The sequence below is a fragment of the Vitis riparia genome, chromosome 9, assembly GCF_004353265.1.
Source record: "Vitis riparia cultivar Riparia Gloire de Montpellier isolate 1030 chromosome 9, EGFV_Vit.rip_1.0, whole genome shotgun sequence".
NCBI lineage: Eukaryota > Viridiplantae > Streptophyta > Magnoliopsida > Vitales > Vitaceae > Vitis > Vitis riparia.
The window spans coordinates 6,281,635-6,300,412 of NC_048439.1; the positions used below are offsets into that span (position 1 = coordinate 6,281,635).

At 29.3% G+C, this 18,778-nt stretch overlaps 2 protein-coding genes across 2 annotated transcripts; one reads left to right on the forward strand and one right to left on the reverse strand.

The window, feature by feature from the left end:
• Positions 1-3,667: 3,667 nt before the first annotated feature.
• On the reverse strand, positions 3,668-7,019 carry LOC117922628. The gene is made up of 3 exons (XM_034840798.1): positions 6,705-7,019; positions 4,681-4,912; positions 3,668-4,104 (listed from the first exon to the last, which is right to left on the reverse strand). Exons 1-3 carry the CDS (start codon positions 6,890-6,892, stop codon positions 3,808-3,810), a joined length of 717 nt encoding a protein of 238 aa, XP_034696689.1. The 5' UTR covers positions 6,893-7,019; the 3' UTR covers positions 3,668-3,807.
• Positions 7,020-10,543: 3,524 nt separating this feature from the next.
• LOC117921476 (F-box/kelch-repeat protein At5g15710-like) lies at positions 10,544-11,833 on the forward strand. The gene has a single exon (XM_034839349.1). The coding sequence runs from the start codon at positions 10,581-10,583 to the stop codon at positions 11,688-11,690; it is 1,110 nt and encodes a 369-aa protein (XP_034695240.1). The 5' UTR covers positions 10,544-10,580; the 3' UTR covers positions 11,691-11,833.
• The last annotated feature ends 6,945 nt before the right edge of the window (positions 11,834-18,778 follow it).

Genomic DNA, 18,778 nt, shown 5'->3' on the forward strand with positions numbered 1-18,778 from the left:
AACTATAATACAATAATATGAATACCTTTCAAATTACCATTATTATGAATTACATTTCTAAACATCCTTAAAAACGTCTAGAACTATATTTTCCCGAGTGTTTAAAATTATATTGTCAAACATATTTTTGACGTCTAGCCTTAAAAGTAAAGACACTATAAAATAATATAAAAAAAAAGTATTTCATTTTCCTTCCATTTTTTTTTTAATTTCTCATTTGTAAAACACTTCTAAATCATTTCTAGGTTTTTTATTATGTTTATAATAAATTCTTAATCACAATTTACAAAAATCATTAGCCCTAAAATATGTTATGTGATATTTTATGGATATTTGTTTTTTTCTCATGTGATATGATTTAGAATTGTATTGTTTATATTCTCTTTGCTTCCCTTGGCTTTGTTAACATATAGTTGCAGCATTAAATTCTTAAATTTTAAGTCATTTCAAAACATAAGATAAAATAATAATAATAATAACTCCAAGTGTATGTTTGGATACACTTTTTGTGTTTTATTTTTAAAAGAAAAAAATTTTTCTATATCAAAATAAAACATCTTATTCAAAAAGTGTAAACTTACTTTATATCTCTAAAAATAACTTTTATAAATTTTAAAATTTGAAGTAGTAAAAATCACGTAAGAAAGGGCATTATGAGAGAAATTATCGAAAGCATAAAGGAAAAAATTTTCTAATTCTAGTGATACAACAGTTGCAAAAGAAAATTCAAATGTTGCAAATGCCCTTCATTTATTGTTAGTATCGCAGATAATAAGTGTCTCCCAATAGGAATTGCTTTAGTACCAACTAACTTATTGATGGTGGAAAGGTTCTTATGGGAACCAATGTGACTTGTAAGGTTGTTAGAATGGACACAATTTCAATTAAGAAGCATGATAACATAATAAAAACATAAATTAATTTAAGGTATATTTCAAAGTTGAAGAAAATTTTTATTTCTATGGGTGCATCTTATTCCAATGGATGCACATATAAAGTGGAAGGTAGAGTTATGAGAACCTCAAAGGATTCTCTTGTTGTGATGAAAAAACAAAAAATTAATGATCTTTGTACATTGCAAGGGAGCATGGTTACATTATGCAACTATAGTTTGAACCTTGGAATCAATTTTAAAAACTATCACATAATGGCATATGCAACTTGGGCAAATAAGTGAGAAATGGTTGACAATTTTGAGTAAATGAGGTTTATTTGGTGGACAAAAATTGGAGAATTGAAATTTTGTGAGCATTGTGTGTTTGAGAAATAATGTAGAGTTAAATGTAGCTACTCAAAAAACTAAAGGTATTTTGGAGTACATCCATTTAGATCTTGATCTAAAAAGCCCCTCTCAAAGGATATTATACAGTGGTGGAAGATGTATGTTGATTTTCATTGATGATTACTCTAAAAAAGATTGTGTGTATATCTTGAAATATAAGAATGATATCTTCGAAAAGCTCAAGAAACGGAAAGTTGTGATTGAAAAGCATATAAGAAAAACAAATCAAATGTTTAGGAATTGACAATGACATAGAATTCTATAGGAAAAGGTTTAATGAGTTTTGTAAGAATAAATGTATTGTTAGACATTGCATAATTAGACATACTTCAAAGTAGAATGATATTACAAAATATATGAACAAAACTCTTTTAGAAAGATCATGATGTATGCTTTTTTTTTTAATGCAGTCAAAAGAGATTTAAGGTGAAACAATTAATTCAACTTGTTATCTTATAAATAGATGTCTTTCAATTTCTATTAACCATAGAACTATTTGCATAGATATGGTATGGTTCTCATGCTTATTGTGTAAATTAAGAATTTTTAGTTGTCATATTTATGTTCATGTAAACGAAGGTAAGTCAGAACCAAAGACAAGGAAATGCATATTTTTATAATATAGATGGTGCAAAAGATTATAACTTGTGGTGCTCAAATTCAAAATCCACCAAATTTTTTATTAATAGGGATGTGACTTTTGATGAGTTTGCAATGTTGTTATATAAGAAACAATTTGATATAAAAACAACCTCGTTGTGAGAGAAAAGGTAAAATTTGAGTCTAAAACATTAGAAACTATAGAAATGTAGCTTTAGTAAAGTTAAATAAAAAAGGGTGCATTTTATTGATAATAAAAAAAATATATTGCTTGAACAATAATATAGTTTGACCAAAAACAAAACGAGGAGGTAAATTAAATCGCCTCAAAGCTATACTAGTGATGATTTTGTTACCTATGCACTTAGTTTAACAAATATTAATAAAAAGATTAATGTAGGGGAAAGTCCAATAAATATGACTACTAAATTTGTTCCTATATTTAAGTTTGAGTGTAGAGTAAAATGATGTAGAACGCTTTCAAGTTTATTTAAATATTAAGAGTCTGGATAAAGATAATTAAAAATGGTCTCAAATTCTCATTTTTAAGTTAATTTATAAGTCTTTAATAGTTTTGTATTAGAATATATTTATATAAAGGACTTTCCCATTATTATAAATAAAATATTTTATTGTAAAATTTTCTGAAGGTATATTTTGACAATTATGTAATTAGTTTCTATATTGGGAAAATAGAGAAAGATATTTTCACAAATATCCAAAGGTTTTTTAATTTTTTTTTTTTTTTTTTTTTTTGTGATGATTAGGACTTTAGGATTTGAGGCTCTCCAATGATGATTTTCTGAAACAATAGTTGAAAGTTCTTAATCTTCCCTAGTCTTTATATCAAATCAAAGTACTTGTACTTTTTGAATTTTTAAAACTTTCATAATTGTTGTTGCAGAACCCTTTTACAAGTGAAATCCGTAGGCTACCCAATCCTTAGTCAACCAATAATTTTTTTATTTTTTATTTTTGAAGATCAGAGTTATGATGATTGTGAATGAAGAGAGCTTATCCTTTTCGTCCTTTATCGACCCCTTTTTATAAATCGGATTAGTTTGGAGCAAGTGGGTCAATAACCTAGATAAGTCCCGTCATGATGTCAAATTTTTTTCATTGATTTTGATGCTAGAAAGTAAAATAAAGCAAAAGGGGAAGAAAAATAATTGTTTTTAGGAAAAAAAAATTACTCAAGACAAAAGTACTAAATATGAATTTCAATTTTTTTTAAATCTGTAATTCTTATAAGAGATTTTATTTTATTGAATTATTTATTATTTATATCTTCCCATTACCATCTCTACAAATTTTATTGCTTTGAAACCATTCCCTTCTCATAACTTTTGTTTTTCTCTCCAAAATCATTCCAGATCATTTTCTAAATTTTTGAACTTCTCCCAATGCCAAAAGTTATGTTTGATTTATGGAAAATGTGAAAAAAAAAAAATTGAGAAAAACAAAATAAATTGAATAAAAAAATGAAAGAAAATAAAAAATAAATAAATTTAAAATAAGTAATTATTCTTATAGATTACCTCAAAGTCATTTCTTATTTTATATAAAAATTAAATAATTTTAAAATATATATAAAAATTTTAATTAATTTTAATTGTATTTTATTTTTTTAAATATTTTTCACAAATACAATCAAACCTCATTCTCCTTACCATTTTATTTCTTTCCTTAATACTTTTCCAAAACAAAAGATAACCTTATTCTTCTCAAAAGTCACTCTCAACCGAGTTCTTTCCCTTCAACTCAGGTGATTATTTTACCAAAAGGGAAGATCAGAAACATCCAGCTAAGTCACTATTTTCAACTCAAAAACTTTTGGTACAATGAGTTAATTGTATAGAGATCATTATACATACAGCAAGGCACAGACTAAAATTGGCAATCAACTAAGAATGTTACACCCAAGTTCATTTTCTCTTGGATTTTGAAGAGCTCCATGGAGGTTTTGCAGCACGCCGAGCTCTGCAACTTCGCATCAGCCTCCTTACATCCCTTCTTATTGAGGAGAAGGCGCAAACCACAGCAATTGACATTGCTGGGTACATGTAAACAGATTTCAAGGGACTTGTATTTGCAGGCTTTCTGAGAATCGCTTCCTTGACAAGGCCCCATATGATTATAAGCATCCCAAATAGACTTACTCTACCATACTTCAACAGACCCAAAAAGGCTCCTGCTACAGAGAAGTAGCTTCCTGCAAGAACCTGTTCAAATAACCAAAAAAAAAAAAGATTAGGTTACTAATTGACATATTCTTCAGAACGATAGAATTCAGTTTAGTACAATAATGGCGCTCTTAAACCTAGAATGGGTTGTTAGAGTACATGAAATACATTGTAGGTCCAGATCCTAAGTTTAAGCTTTTAAAAAATTGGTTGTTCAATATGGGTCACCCAAATGATGGCTCTTAGAACCATCCACGATGTATGACGTAGAATGACACAAAGTTTGGCCTACTCTCACCCAACACCAATTGGTTTATAGACAGATGATCAAAGCTTGATTCAAGAAATAGTGTCAAAGCCAAAAGTCATGGTTCGAGTCACGGGAGCCTCATGTTAGGGGGGGGATTGTTGGGGTCCACTCTAAAGCCCTCACCCAAATGATAGCTCTTAAAACAGCTTGAGAGGTGTGATGTCTCCAATGAGATCCGATTTAAAACAGTTGAAATGTGCATTTAGGGAAAGACAAAAGGCCTTTTAGGACTTCAAGACAAATATTTATAAAGCTCCATGGTATTGCAAAAGGGTTTAAAGAAGTGCTAGTTCAAGCATACCAACCTCTAGGTACTGGAGATCAGTTGTCACAGGGGCTTCTTTCACATTGATTAAGTTATAGTCATTGAGCAAGTTATTATAGCTTGGGATTGACGCGTTCTTGATTATGGCATTTGCAATGGCTCCAGGATACAGGAGGGTCTTAACAACAACTGCAGGGAAGATCTCGCTTGCAATCAACTGAGAGGATGTCAGTTCTATTGGTGTTGTACATATTCCAGTTCTGCAGGGGACCCTGTACAGAAAATTGAACAAAGCTAAGTTCTTCTGATCCTTAATGCTAACAAAATAGTTCATTTCTATATATGTTGTTGTATTTTGATAAAACTCTAGAGAGGGCATATAAATAGAAGAACATAAGACAAATAATAGACACTATCCTCTTCACTAAGGTCACTAAGGAAGTCCTCCTTACATCATTAAGCTATCATGTAACAGCAGGCTCCTTCTTGTGTAGATATTGTCTACTCTAAGCCCAATCAGTCCTCACAGTTTTGACATGCATTTACATAGTTAAGGCATTCCAATGCATATATATATACGTATATAAAGTCCTATATAGATATAATATCCTTGTTATTTCTCACAAGATTTCGAGGCCACTATCTCTCACACTGTGTTGGGGGATCAACTCTACTACCATTTGTAATGGTCCATTCCTATATAGTTGTTATCCACTCTAAACCCAATGAGCCCTCATACACTTAAAACAGTCTACATGGTTACAAGAAATCGTATGCATTCCTCTTAACCTTATAGACACGTTTTATATTATGATATCTCACATCAAATAAGAGAAAAAGTTCTTGAAGCAATATACATATGCATTCCTCTTAACCTTATAAACACGTTTTAAAACCGTGAGGACCTCTTTAAGCCTAAAACGAACAATATCTATATAGTTAGAAGTAGGTCATTATAAATGATATCAGAGCCGATTTTTGACCCTAGTGTGGGGGTTTGTTTGACTTTGCAATCCTGTGGGACACAACAAGAATATTGTATCGAGAGGTAATTGTAATATCTCACATTAGATAAGGGAAAAGTTTTTGGGATATGTATGGACTCTTGTTAACCTTGTAGACACGTTTTAAAGTTGTAAGAGGGTTCCTTTATACCTAAAGCGAACAATATCTACATGATTGGGGGTGTGGGTCGTTACACACATTGTGTTATGAATTTATTTCCCTATCCGATGTCAGATATGACATATCAATCAAAACATTAGAATAAAAAAGCATGGAATCCGAAATTTTTGGGGAATGATAGGCATAATGCTGCTATAGCATTTGTTTAGCTGCTCGTAACATGATAGTTTGGATAATACTAGTGCATGAACACTACTAGTATCTTGGAAATTACATATATTTTGGATAATACCACTCGTTTTAGGTGCTTGAAGAATCATCTAATCTTAGAAATTTAGACCCTTGCACAAGTCCAGCTTGCTGGGTTTCCATATATCCCAGTTATGATCAAGGATTAATCATTTAACAATCTATAATTGGAGTCCCTTACATCGTACCAAATGCTGCCTAAATAAACCTCTAAAGTGGGTATTAAGAAGAAATGAAACTCAGAATCTGGAAAATGTGAAGAACAAAACATTTATTTTTTTCTTTTCAAAACATACTCATAATTCAAGAATTAAAAGCCTGGAAAGAAACAGAAACCTAAAAGGGGTCTGTGCTCATAGAAAAAAGCTAGTTTGTGGGCACTCACAAGATCAATTATTAAAATGACATTACATGTGATAACTGAACAATCAAAGGGAAAACGAAACCCACGAATATGATACAGAACAACAAGATTGAAACAAAAGAATGGAAACGGAAAAATTGGGGTTAGAAAATGCTACTAAATTCCAAGAAACAAGAAACCCAGATACTGGAACAGAAAGCATGCTTTGTTTTTGTTATTTTTGTTCTTTGTTCTTGTGTTTTCTCCTCTTGAATGTTACATCAAATCGATGAATCATCAGCATTATTGAAGGCAAAGAGAGAATAAGATAAAAGAAGGGCATTCACCTGAAAAGAGGAATTTGAAAGATGATGAGGATGAAATAAATGAGCGAAGCAATGGAAGAAATGGAGCTTGCCCATTTCTTTGAAGAAGCCATTCCCTGAAATTTTTGAATGCTCCTTTTGGTAGAGACCTTGCACAAATGGGACGGGAGAGAAGCCATGGCAGTTGGTGCACGTGGTATAGACCCCATTTCGACACTTGTGCATAACGCTTCCCGAATAAAATATTGTCCTAGGCCTTTGTTTCCCTGCCATTGAACCCTTTGGTGAAGGTTCTTTGATTATATTTCCTCTAACCTGAAAAATTTTCCATAGCTTATAATTGGCATAATATCAATGGCAGTCACACTCCTATTCACAAGCTAGAAACGGTGGAGATAATAGCCCTAGAGCTTGTTTGGTTATGAAAAAAATGGTGTTTTAAGATAATATCTTCTAACTGTTTTCAATTATTTTTAATGCGTTATCTTAAAAATAATTATGTAAATATAAAAAATATCACATATAAAAGTTATTTTTAAAACATACTTAAAAATATAAAAAATAAATTAAAAATATTTTAAATTATCAAATAGACATTTATTTTATAAAACATCATAAAACAATTTTTAAAATCAAAATTACTTTAAAAATTGTTACCAAATAAAATCTTAAATGTTTATTTGATAACTGTGTTTGAAAATAGTTTTCCATTTTTCAGAATAAAAAAAGTAAAAAATACGTTTGACAACCTGAAACTGTTTTCTATTTTCTATTTTCAAAAACAGAAAATAAAATACTTTCAGAAATCATATTTTAATAATCTTTACTATTTTTTAAGAGTTTTAAAAAAATTAATTATACAAACATATATAATAATTAAAATAAAGTTGTAAACATAAAAATTATTTTTTAAAACATATTTAAATATTAAAAACAGGTTAAAAGAGTTTCATATTTTCAAATGGACTTTTATTTTACAAAACATTATAAAATGGTTTTCAAAAACAATTTTTAAAAACTATTTTAAAAACAGTTTTTTTTTTTATTTAAGAAAAGCATTAAAGAAGTGTACCATAAACTTGGGAAGAAAAAAAATAAATAAAAGCAAGCAATGAAAGATTTTATTATATTGTCACATGATCAACCAACAAAATACTAATATCAACCAAATATTATATTATCACATGACAAATAAATGTTTATTCCATCACTAATCTCAAGGAGAATTTCAAAATTTGGAGAGAAGGAAGATGAATAAACAATTGACTTAATAAATACCAAAAATATATATACAAGATGTTGGAATCCTATGCTTTTACCACTTAGAATGATTAGATTGCATCCACATGGGCTTTGTTTCATTGGAAAAAAAATTAAAAATATTTTTAAAAACCCTATTATAAAATTCAGGCCTAAACATTTATAAAAATACCATGAAAACCATAACCACTCACAGCATAGAAAATTATATTAAAACAAATTCCAATGATTTATTAGACAAAGATCATGGAAGGAATCAAGCATCATTTCATTTGCTCCAAAAGGTTGTGGGTTAACCTTTGATATTGAAAACGAAAATGTTGTCCCATGAAAGCTATATTTTATCAAATTATTATTTTTCTAAGGGAAAATAAAATAAAAATTTATTAAAATTTTATAAAGTAAATTTATTTATTAATAATAAATAAGTAATATTTTTAATATGATGAGATGAATGTGATTCTACGTCCATAAAATATACTAATACTCAAAAATTCATTACTCAAAAGAATGAGAAAAGTTATTATAATGAAATTCTTAAAAATTATCTTTTAATTACGACACTCTCCCTAAAAAATATCTTAAAAACATAAAAATGTTAAAAATACGAGACAAATTTGTATATCATATTTTTTTTATTTGGTAAGTTTTTCATATTTTATTATATGGAAAAAAAAAAAAAAAAAACTGGGCTTGAGACAAAGGAGCATCATGTTGTAGACGTAAGACTGTAACTATGCAGCAACTTTGGCAGAAAAATAAAATAAAATAAATCTTCTTGATGGGACGAATCGTGACTCGGTGGATCCCATGCCATAAAGCTTTCAAATGCATGGATGAAAATATCCAAGGCCTTTCAGACAAAATAGCACCTTTTTCAATTGTAAACTACAAGACAGAGAAAGGGAAATTGATGAATATCTTTTAGAAACAAGTTCAAACACTTCCTTCCATGTTACACAATCCCACAATTGCCTTCCAAATTTGGGTGAACCTCACTCATATTCCCATAAAACCCCCAAAAAGCCAATTATATTTATCTTTAGGGTTTTATAATAACCCCCGCCCCCCCCCCCCCCCCGCCCCCCCCCCCAAAAAAAAAAAAAAAAAAAAAAACCTATCAATCATATATACATTTTAATCATTAAATTTATATCAAAATTGATTTTATTTATTTTATATTTAATTCTTTTTTTATTTTTTTTGTATTCTCGTTATCTATACCCTTATCTAATATTCTATATTTTAGCATGTATTTTGTACAATGGAAATGAAGAATTCCATGAATACCTCTTCGACACCATTAATAAACTTTGCTACAACATTGTTATTCACTCTAGGCTATAACTTGGGTAGGTTAATCAAGTCCATAACTAACTCAATCTCAATTTAAATTAAAAAATAATTAATCCAAACTTAACCCAACTCGACCTCTAACCCGAAGTACTCAATCTTATTTTTCTAAACTTTAATTAAACTCAAATTAGTTGATTTAAATTTGGATTGATCGGATTAAACTCATGTTGATCGAGTTAAATTCGAGTCAGTCAAGTTGATTTGATTGCATGATTTAAAATGCATCCATAATAATTTTTTTCTTTTTTTTTAAAAAATGTAATAATATTTATACCAAAATTTAAATAGTAAATGACACAAAATTTCAAGATATCACAATAAAAATATACAAATAAACTTATATATCTTTTTTAAAAAATGAAAAAGTATATGATATAATTACAATAAATATTTTTTCCTTTAAAATCTAAAAAAAAAGATATTTCTTTAAAAGATATAAACATTATAAAATATTAACTCGAGTTCAGATTAAATTCAGATTATTCAAACTTTGGTTTAAGTCCAATCCAAATTAAACTTGAGAAAACTTAATTCAAGTTTAACCCGATTATTGAAAATATTTGCCCAAAGCAACTCAAATATCTTCTTAAATTCAAATTAAGTCAGACCAACTCGTCGAAATTACATCATTACTATTTGTTTTTTTTTTCTATTGAGGGTCACATTGGGCATTTCCTTTGACTTGATTTTCACACCTCATTGCTTTTAACTCTGGTTTTTATTGAAAATACAGAAAGACACTCCCTTACTCAAGCCGAGGATATGGATGATATCGGCACCAACTATTTTTCCTCCCACGAAGTAATTAGTCATTATAACTTATAAGCTCCGATTTTGCCTTAATTCGAGCAAGTGGACAATTTGAAGTACAATTAAAATTTGAAGTACAATGAAATAGAAGTGAGCATTATTTTATTGGGTGAAGTATAATGAGCATCTTGCACCAAGGGCCCTACCATACTCAAAAGTCAGAGAATAAATAGACCCTAAAAATCATTAGCAGAATGGAGCAGAGAGCTTGGCCTTTGGGCACCTCCAAGAACCGTCCTTTATGAAAATTGGCAACAGAAAAGGTACAATGAAAGAACAATAAAAATTGACAGGCCCCCATGTGGCCCCACATGGGCCCACATGTATAAATGTATGACATGTGGGTCGCTCATCCCTATGCTCAATGGTCCTCCTCCTCCCCCTCCAATAATTCATGCCCAATAATTGAAATTGAAATCTCAATATATAGTTTCAACACCCACTTGTTTCAAAAGAGAAACCTTCACCATTATGTGGAGCAACCTCCCCTTCGACCTCCTAGCAAACATCTTCTCCTTCCTTCCGGCGGACTCCTTGGCACTTGCTAGCTCAGTCTGCAAGCACTGGCACACATGCGTCACTGCTTACCCGGCCACGGCCGCTGGGGCTCGCAATCCGCCGTGGTTCGTGGCCTTGCCTGTGCGGAACCGTGGTCACACTTGCTACACGCATAACCCAATTATTGATACTTGGCATGGGCTTTTTCTAGGCTTCCTTCCTCATGCTATTCGCCCGGTTGCCTCCATTGGAGGGCTTGTTTTATTAAGGTCCACTACTTCTACTACTCTTCAGTTAGCGATTTGCAATTTGTTCACCAAGCGATATTGGAGCCTCCCAATGTTGAACATTGCCCGGACCAACCCGGCGATGGGCGTTGTTTTCGGGTTGGACGAGAGCCCAGATGTCCGATTTTCGAGCTTTAGGGTGTATGTGGCTGGTGGGATGTCGGAGGCGCCAAGTGGGGGTGCGGCGTACGAACCGACATTGGAAATGTACGACTCGTGGCACGACAGATGGGATATCATGGGCAGAATGCCGGTGGAGTTTGCGGTGAGGCTCACAGTGTGGAGTCCCAATGAGAGCGTGTACTCAGGCGGGGTCCTATATTGGATGACCTCCGCCCGGGCATATAGTGTGATGGGGCTCGACATTGGGTCGAACAGCTGGCGGGAGCTGAGCGTGCCGATGGCGGAGCGGCTAGAATTTGCGGCACTAGTGCGGTGGAACGGCAGGCCGACGCTAGTGGGTGGCACGTGCAACGAAGGCGCATGCATATGGGAGCTTGGCGAGGGGGATACATGGGGGTTGGTTGAAAAGATCCCAATTGAACTAGGCATGAGATTATTAGGGGTTAAGGGAAGTTGGGAAAGTACTAAATGCGTGGGAAGTGATGGGGCCTTGTGCTTGTACAGGGACTTAGGGTCAGGAATGGTAGTTTGGAGGGAGGTAGAGAAGGGTAGATGGGAATGGCTCTGGGTTGAAGGGTGCTGCTCGGTAGGAGGAAAACAAGTCCAAAATATCCCAATTAAGGGACTGCTTCTTCACCCAAATCTTGCTACCTCAGGCTTTCCAGATAAATGACTCAATTTTTTTGTGCATAGTAATTCTTTAGTTTGCCAGATGTTGATGTATCATTCCCTCTATGTAACTTAATACTTTTTTCACACTAGTATGGAGAAAAGGGCCATTGATGATGAAGTGTATTGGCAAAGGATTTGAGTGCATGAAAGTGAGACAATTTTCGTAACCTTTTAATATTAGGCTCTGGTTGTGCCATTACATCTTTCAGGGGGTGAGAGAGAGGAATGACAAAAACTAAGGGTCTGTTTAGAAAGTGCTCTTGAAAACTGTTTTTTGTTTTCTAGAAGAAGAACACTAAAAACATGTTTGGTAAGGAAGGATGTTTCTGTTTTCCGTGTTTTGCATGTTCTCAAAACCCTATTTTCTGATAACAACTTCAAGTTGTTTTCCCTGTTTTATTGCACCACCTAGAGGAAAAAAGAGGTGGTTGTTCTCCGTGTTTTCAAAAGGGTGTTCTCCTTGTTCTTGTGTCTCCCATTCTTAGGTTGATGTTGCTAGGTCTGAAAACGTGTTAGCCTTAACCCTCTAAAATCAAACCCAATTTGCTAGTTCTGAGAGCAGAGAAAGAGTAATTTAGAGGCTTTCCCATTGAATTTTTCACCCCTCAGCGATAGCTACGGTAGCCACGACCACCGCAATCACATGGCCTTGCTCGGCGGCGGTAGCAGCGGAGACGTCATCATTCACTGGTGCAACACCACCGCCACCGCCACCGCCACCGCCGACGCTAACGGAAGCTGCAACCTTTCACTAGGTTTGTGGCGATGCGGTTTCTTGGTTCGTGGGTTTCCGGAAGATCCATCTCCGTTTCTCTCTCTTCTGTGCAAAACCCAGCAAACACCACTATTGCATCCATCTACCCACCAATTCAAACAGATCAAAAAACAGAATAAATTCAAAATTTTCAAAGAAAAAATCTTAAACCTTTTCTTCATCTTCCTCCTGGTCATGTTCCTCTCTTCTTCTGCCACCTCTCTTATCAGTCTCTTTGGTAGGAGATCTGGAAGCTCTTTTCACAGCAATCAACCATAACCTAGCCGCATTTACAGGAGCCCTGCTAAACCGAACTCCACGAAACAAGAAGCAGGAGTATAATTCCAATGATGTTTTGACCGAAAACATGTATTAGCATAATCCATTTATAATTAAAATAAATATTTTTAAAATGATTAAGAAGTTTATCATTTGTGTGAATAAAAATATTATTGAAATTAAGTATAATTATACATGTTTACAAAGTAATTATCTAAAAAAAATTATAATTAATGTAAAAATTTTAAAATAAAATTAATTTTAATTCAAATGAAGTATAAATTAAAAAATTATTTATATATTTATAATATCAAGTTAATAAAAGAAAACATTTATTAATAAATAAATAAAAAGCAACTCCATGTGTTTTTGTTTTACTTATTTTTTTAAAAAAATTATTAATTCAACCAAACATGTTTTTTATTTTTTAGAACAAAAACTGTTTTGTAGAATTCAGTTCCTAAACACAATTTTTATTTTTTTTCTGAAAACACAAAAAACTGTTCTTAAAAACTGTTTTTCATAACAGTTTTAAAAAACAGCAACCAAACAGGCCCTAAACCATTATTTGGTAACTGTTTTTTAAAACAAGTTCTGAAAAATAACTTTTGAGAATAGTTTTTGAAAATTATTCTCTAATGTTTTGTAAAATAAAAATCTATTTGATAAGGTAAAATATTTTTGACTTATTTTTAATGTTTTAAATATGTTTAAAAATATTTTTTTTTATACAATGCTTTATTTTTAACTATATTATATATTTGTATTACTATTTTCTAAAACAGTCCTCATAAAACAAGTAAAAATAATAAAAAACAACTAAAAGATATTATATGAAAACACCTGTTTTTTTGTTCTTAAGAGTATAATATAAGAAACAATTTATAATTATCAAACATGTTTTCTTTTTTCCTTTTTTTTGTCATGGAGAATATCAAACAAGCCCTAATATATTGTACTCACGGCATATAAATTATAAAATAATAAATCGTATATTTATTGTTATTTAAAAAATTAAGTAAATTTTAATATTGATTATCAAATTAAATAATTAAAATATTAAGAACATTGAAACAAAGTTTAATTTTATAAAAGAAATATATGAAAAAAAATTTAAAGAAACTTTTGAAAGAAAAACTCTCTAGAAATTTTCATTAATTTTAATAACATTTTAACAAAAAACACTTTAAAATTTTTCAATGTAAGTGGTTGACAAAAGCACAAAAGCTTGACAAATATTATTTCTATGATTTGCTAGATGATGGGGACATTGTCCAATTTATGTGGAGGGGAAGTTGGTCATAACTTCTAAAATTTAACTTTTACCACATGCATTCAAATTTATCAATTCATTCAAGAATCATCATAGTTTGATTGAGCACATATAACAAGATTTTGATTGATTTGCATCAAGTATTTTAAATCATTTTGATCCACATAACTCTATGGTAACCACATTCATAAGATAAAAATTCAGTCATTTTCGGACTACTAAACTATTCAAATAATAAAATGTTATTTTGTCCATAACAAGAGAGTAAGTCACTTGTAGTCACTGTCAAGTTTTTGTGAGAAATCTTATGTCCCAAACTATGTTTTACATCTTAAGATTCCATTTTTCTTATTATGCTTGCAGACAAATACTCATTTATATTCAACAAGCTTTAAATCTTGATTTTGCTAGCGAGTTTAATATTTCTAGATTTCTTATAGAAAGAAAGAGTTTCAAGAATGGATCAACTTTAAACTTATTAAAAAAAGATGAGGGAAGAGATCAACTTTAAATTATTTAATTAAACTAATTGTTTTTATTACAACTATAGAAATTATTCTGAAATTTCCTTCTTTTTTTTTTATTTAAATGGTATCTATCCAATGGTTTTGAAATTGAGTTGGATCGATTGAACCATTTCACATCTTTGGCTCATATAAATAATTGGGCAATTTTTTGCTTTGAGGCAATAAGTTGAATTAGAGAACGAACAAACCAAGCAAACTGAACTAATAGCTTAGGATATGTTTGACAACTGTTTTCGAGAATAGTTTTCTATTCTCCAAAACAAAAAATAGGAAAATATGTTTAATAATTATAAAACTATTTTCTATTTTTTGTTTTTAAGAACAGAAAATAAGATATTTAAAAAAAAACATCTTTTAATTGTTTTAAAAAATAGGAAAAATCGTGCTTCCAACCCATTTGGACTTGATAATTGATGTAAGATTCTCCTATCACCTATAATTGATTAGAAGTATAAGAGAGAGTAATAGGCAAAAATACCTCTTTGACTCATTTTTGTCTCTATTTCACCACTCTTCACATGCCTATCAACAAATTCATCCTTATTTAACCATTTTTGGATTTTTCGTTGTTTTTTAAACTCTTTTATAAATAATTGAAAATTCAACATTATTTTCTATTTTTTAAATTATAAATAAGAAAAAAAAAATTATTAATGATTCAAAAACTATTTTGGAAAATAATTTCTAAAAAAAGGATTAATTTAAATAAATAAAAATTAGCTTTTACATTTTAGAAGTAAATAATTTAGTGATTAAAACAGTATTTAAAATAAATATATTCACTATTTTCTTTCATTTTATACTAAAAAGTATTTTAAAGTTTATTTATTTCTTTTTTACTATTATAAAATAAAAAGTTTAAATTTTCTTTTAATCTTCTTCCTTTCTTATTTTAATAACTTTTTGAATATGATTTTTGGTAATAAGTTATATGAAATGTTGCAAATTTGTTTGCTAAGAATAATTTTTTTTAATTATTTGAATTAATTGAAAATTTATCAAAATAAGAAAAAAGAAAAAGAAAGAAAAAGGATAGATAGAGAGTTCTTATTTTAACTATCCAATTAAAATGTTTTCACATGACCAAACCATTGGAAACATGGTTAACACACATAAGTGGATATATAACTTAGGAGGGATATAAAATTTGTACCACTGTACAAGGGTATTACATTATTGTACAATGGAAATGTACTAAGTATATAAAGGTGTATAAGACTACTCTTTGTGAAAGATTTTAATCGATTCTGAACCACTCTTTTTTATTTTCCTTGTCACCCATGTACACTCATGTCATATACTTTATTTAACTCTCACATGGAAATTCCAATACTTTCCCCAGTAATGATATTTAGGGAAAAAAAATTTGACCCTAAGTCATCCAATATTTTCTCAATCAAACCATTGAAAACATGATTAACACACATACATGAACATATAACTTAAAAGAGATATGAAATTTGTGTCACTATACAAGGATATTACATTAACTGTATAAGGGTATACAAGACTACCTTTCATGAAAGATTTCAATTGATTTTGAACCATATCTTTATTTTCCTTGTTACCCAAGGATTGTACACTCATGTTATGTACTTTATTTAACTCTCACATGAAAATTTCAATGCTTTCCCCAATAATGATGTTTGGGAAAAAAAAAATTAACTCTAAGTCATTTACATTTTTCTTGACCAAACCATTGAAAACATGATTAATACACCTACATGGACATATAACTTATAAGAGTTATGAAATTTGCACTACTATACAAGGGTGTGTAAACTGTACAAAGGAAACATGTCAAGTGTAAGGGTGTATAAAGCTTGTAATAGGTTTTGTATGATTTTTAAACAACTTGAGTTTAACATTAGGACGATAAGCGATAATTTATTTTAAAAAAAAACTAAACTATGTCGTTAAAACTTTTTCTATCAAAATTAACACATAGTAAATAAAATTAAAATTAATATGTTTGAACTGTTCATTACAAGTAAACTAAATAAAATATATATTTTTACTATTTTTCCCTTATAAACATAATTTCATTATTATCGGTAAAGATAAAAAAATCATATTTAAATGGAATTAAAAATAAACAAAAATTATTTTTGTAACATTTTTATTTTTTTAAATCATTAATTTAAATTATGAAATTAGTTTTAAAATTAAAAATATTTGTTGTAATTATAGTTTTGATGATTTCATGGTTTTTATCTTATTACTTTTTAAAAATTGTTTTAATAAGAGAATATTTATTTTAATGGTTTGAAATATTTAAATATTTATTTTAAAATATTTAAAATTAGTGTGAGGAACAATTAGATAATTTTGGAAGGGGGAAATTTTGAATACTTGAAGTGCATGTGAGTGTTTACATTATTTCCAAAATAATATGAGAAATAATAAACACTATGAGTCTAATTTGCAAGTTAGAAAATAATAATAATAATAATAATAATATTTTATGAGGTATTTAACAATTGTTTAATATATTGACAAATAATGTACAACATATTTATTATTTTGTAAGTAAGAAACAAAAAAATATTTTCTAAGGTATTTAAAAATATTTATTATATATTTTATAAGTTTGAAAAAAAAAATGATGATGTTTAATTTACAAGTTAGAACAAATAAAAAATACTAATATTTTATAAGGTGTTTAAAAATTGTTTAATATATATGAGAAATAATGTAAGTTTGAAATAAAGAATAATATTTATTATATATTATGTAAGTTTTCAAGGTATTTTAAAAATATTTATTATATGTTATATAAGTTAAAAAATATATATATTTGATGAGGTATTTAAAATTTATTTACATAAAAAATGTAGTTGACAATAATAATTTTTAACCATTTATCTCTCGTGTTTAATTTATCGAAGAAAAATGATTGGCAAATCATTCAACTTGGTCCCTTTAGTAAAAAGATGAAGGAAGGTGAAATGGTGAAAAAGAGAATGAGAAAGGTGGATGATCCGGTTAGTTTTTCCATTTAATAGCCAAGGGCATTTTAAGGATTTTTTAAAGATAATATTCTTCATCTCAATTTCTACTCTTTGATTAGGCTTTGAGTTTAAATATGAGCAATAGGAGGACCTTGGGCTAATCATTAGGCTCAACTATCCCTAAAACACAATTATCCCAAAAAAAAAATTATACAAATATGTAAAATAATTAAAAAAAAAAGTAGTAGATATAAAAATTATTGTTAAAATATTAAAAAATTATATAAAAATATTTTAGGCTTGCAAACAGATTTTTTTTTTTTCTATAAAATGTTAAAGAATAATTTTTAAAAATTATTCTCAAAAATTATTTTCGAAAATAATTACCAAACAAGACCTTAACCTCGTTGTCCTTGTGCCATGCTTGAGGCAATGACCAAGTCACCACTAGGTCAAATTCATTATTATTATTTTAATTGCTTGCTAATAAAATTCGAACAAAAAAATGACAAAATATAGAGTTAGTGGAATATAAATAAAATAAATAATAAAATTTTATTATACTCTTTGTTATATGACATATTTTAAAATAACTAAATATTAATACTAAATTTAATAAAATAAAAAATATTAAAATATTCACATTTTACTGTTATCATGATTTAATATAATAATATCAAAGACAAAAAGATAAATATATATATATAAAATGAGATTAAAATATAAAATAATATGACAGATAAAATATAAAACCTGGCAAGAACTTATTGGATGCTTGAGTGGGATGCTTGAGCGGGATCCTTCGCCGTGACCTTGTTCTCATTTGCACGCTACCATCTTGGAGTTGAAGTTGACATTTGGGCATCAAAATCATTGTTCTTAAATTAATAATTCCTTGAGCCACAGGTCACCTATCAAAATCATTTGGGCATTATTTATTGGACGAAGTCAGACCGGGCATCTTAGACCGGGTTAGGTCACAGTATTCGATCACGGTTAGGCACTGTTTTTTGTTTTTGAGAAAAATAAAAAATAAAAAACACGTCCACTAGAAACTATTTTCTATTTTTATTCTAAAAACTAAAATATAAGATATTTTTTTAAAAAAAAAATTAATTATTTTTATTTATCTTTTAAAAATTAATTATATAAATATATATAATAATTAAAAATAAAATTATGGACACAAAAATTATATTTAAAACATATTAAAATAAGTTTAAAATATTTTAGATTTTCAAAAAGACATTTATTATATGAAGTATTATAAATTAGTTTTGAAAAATTATTTTTAAAAACTAGTTT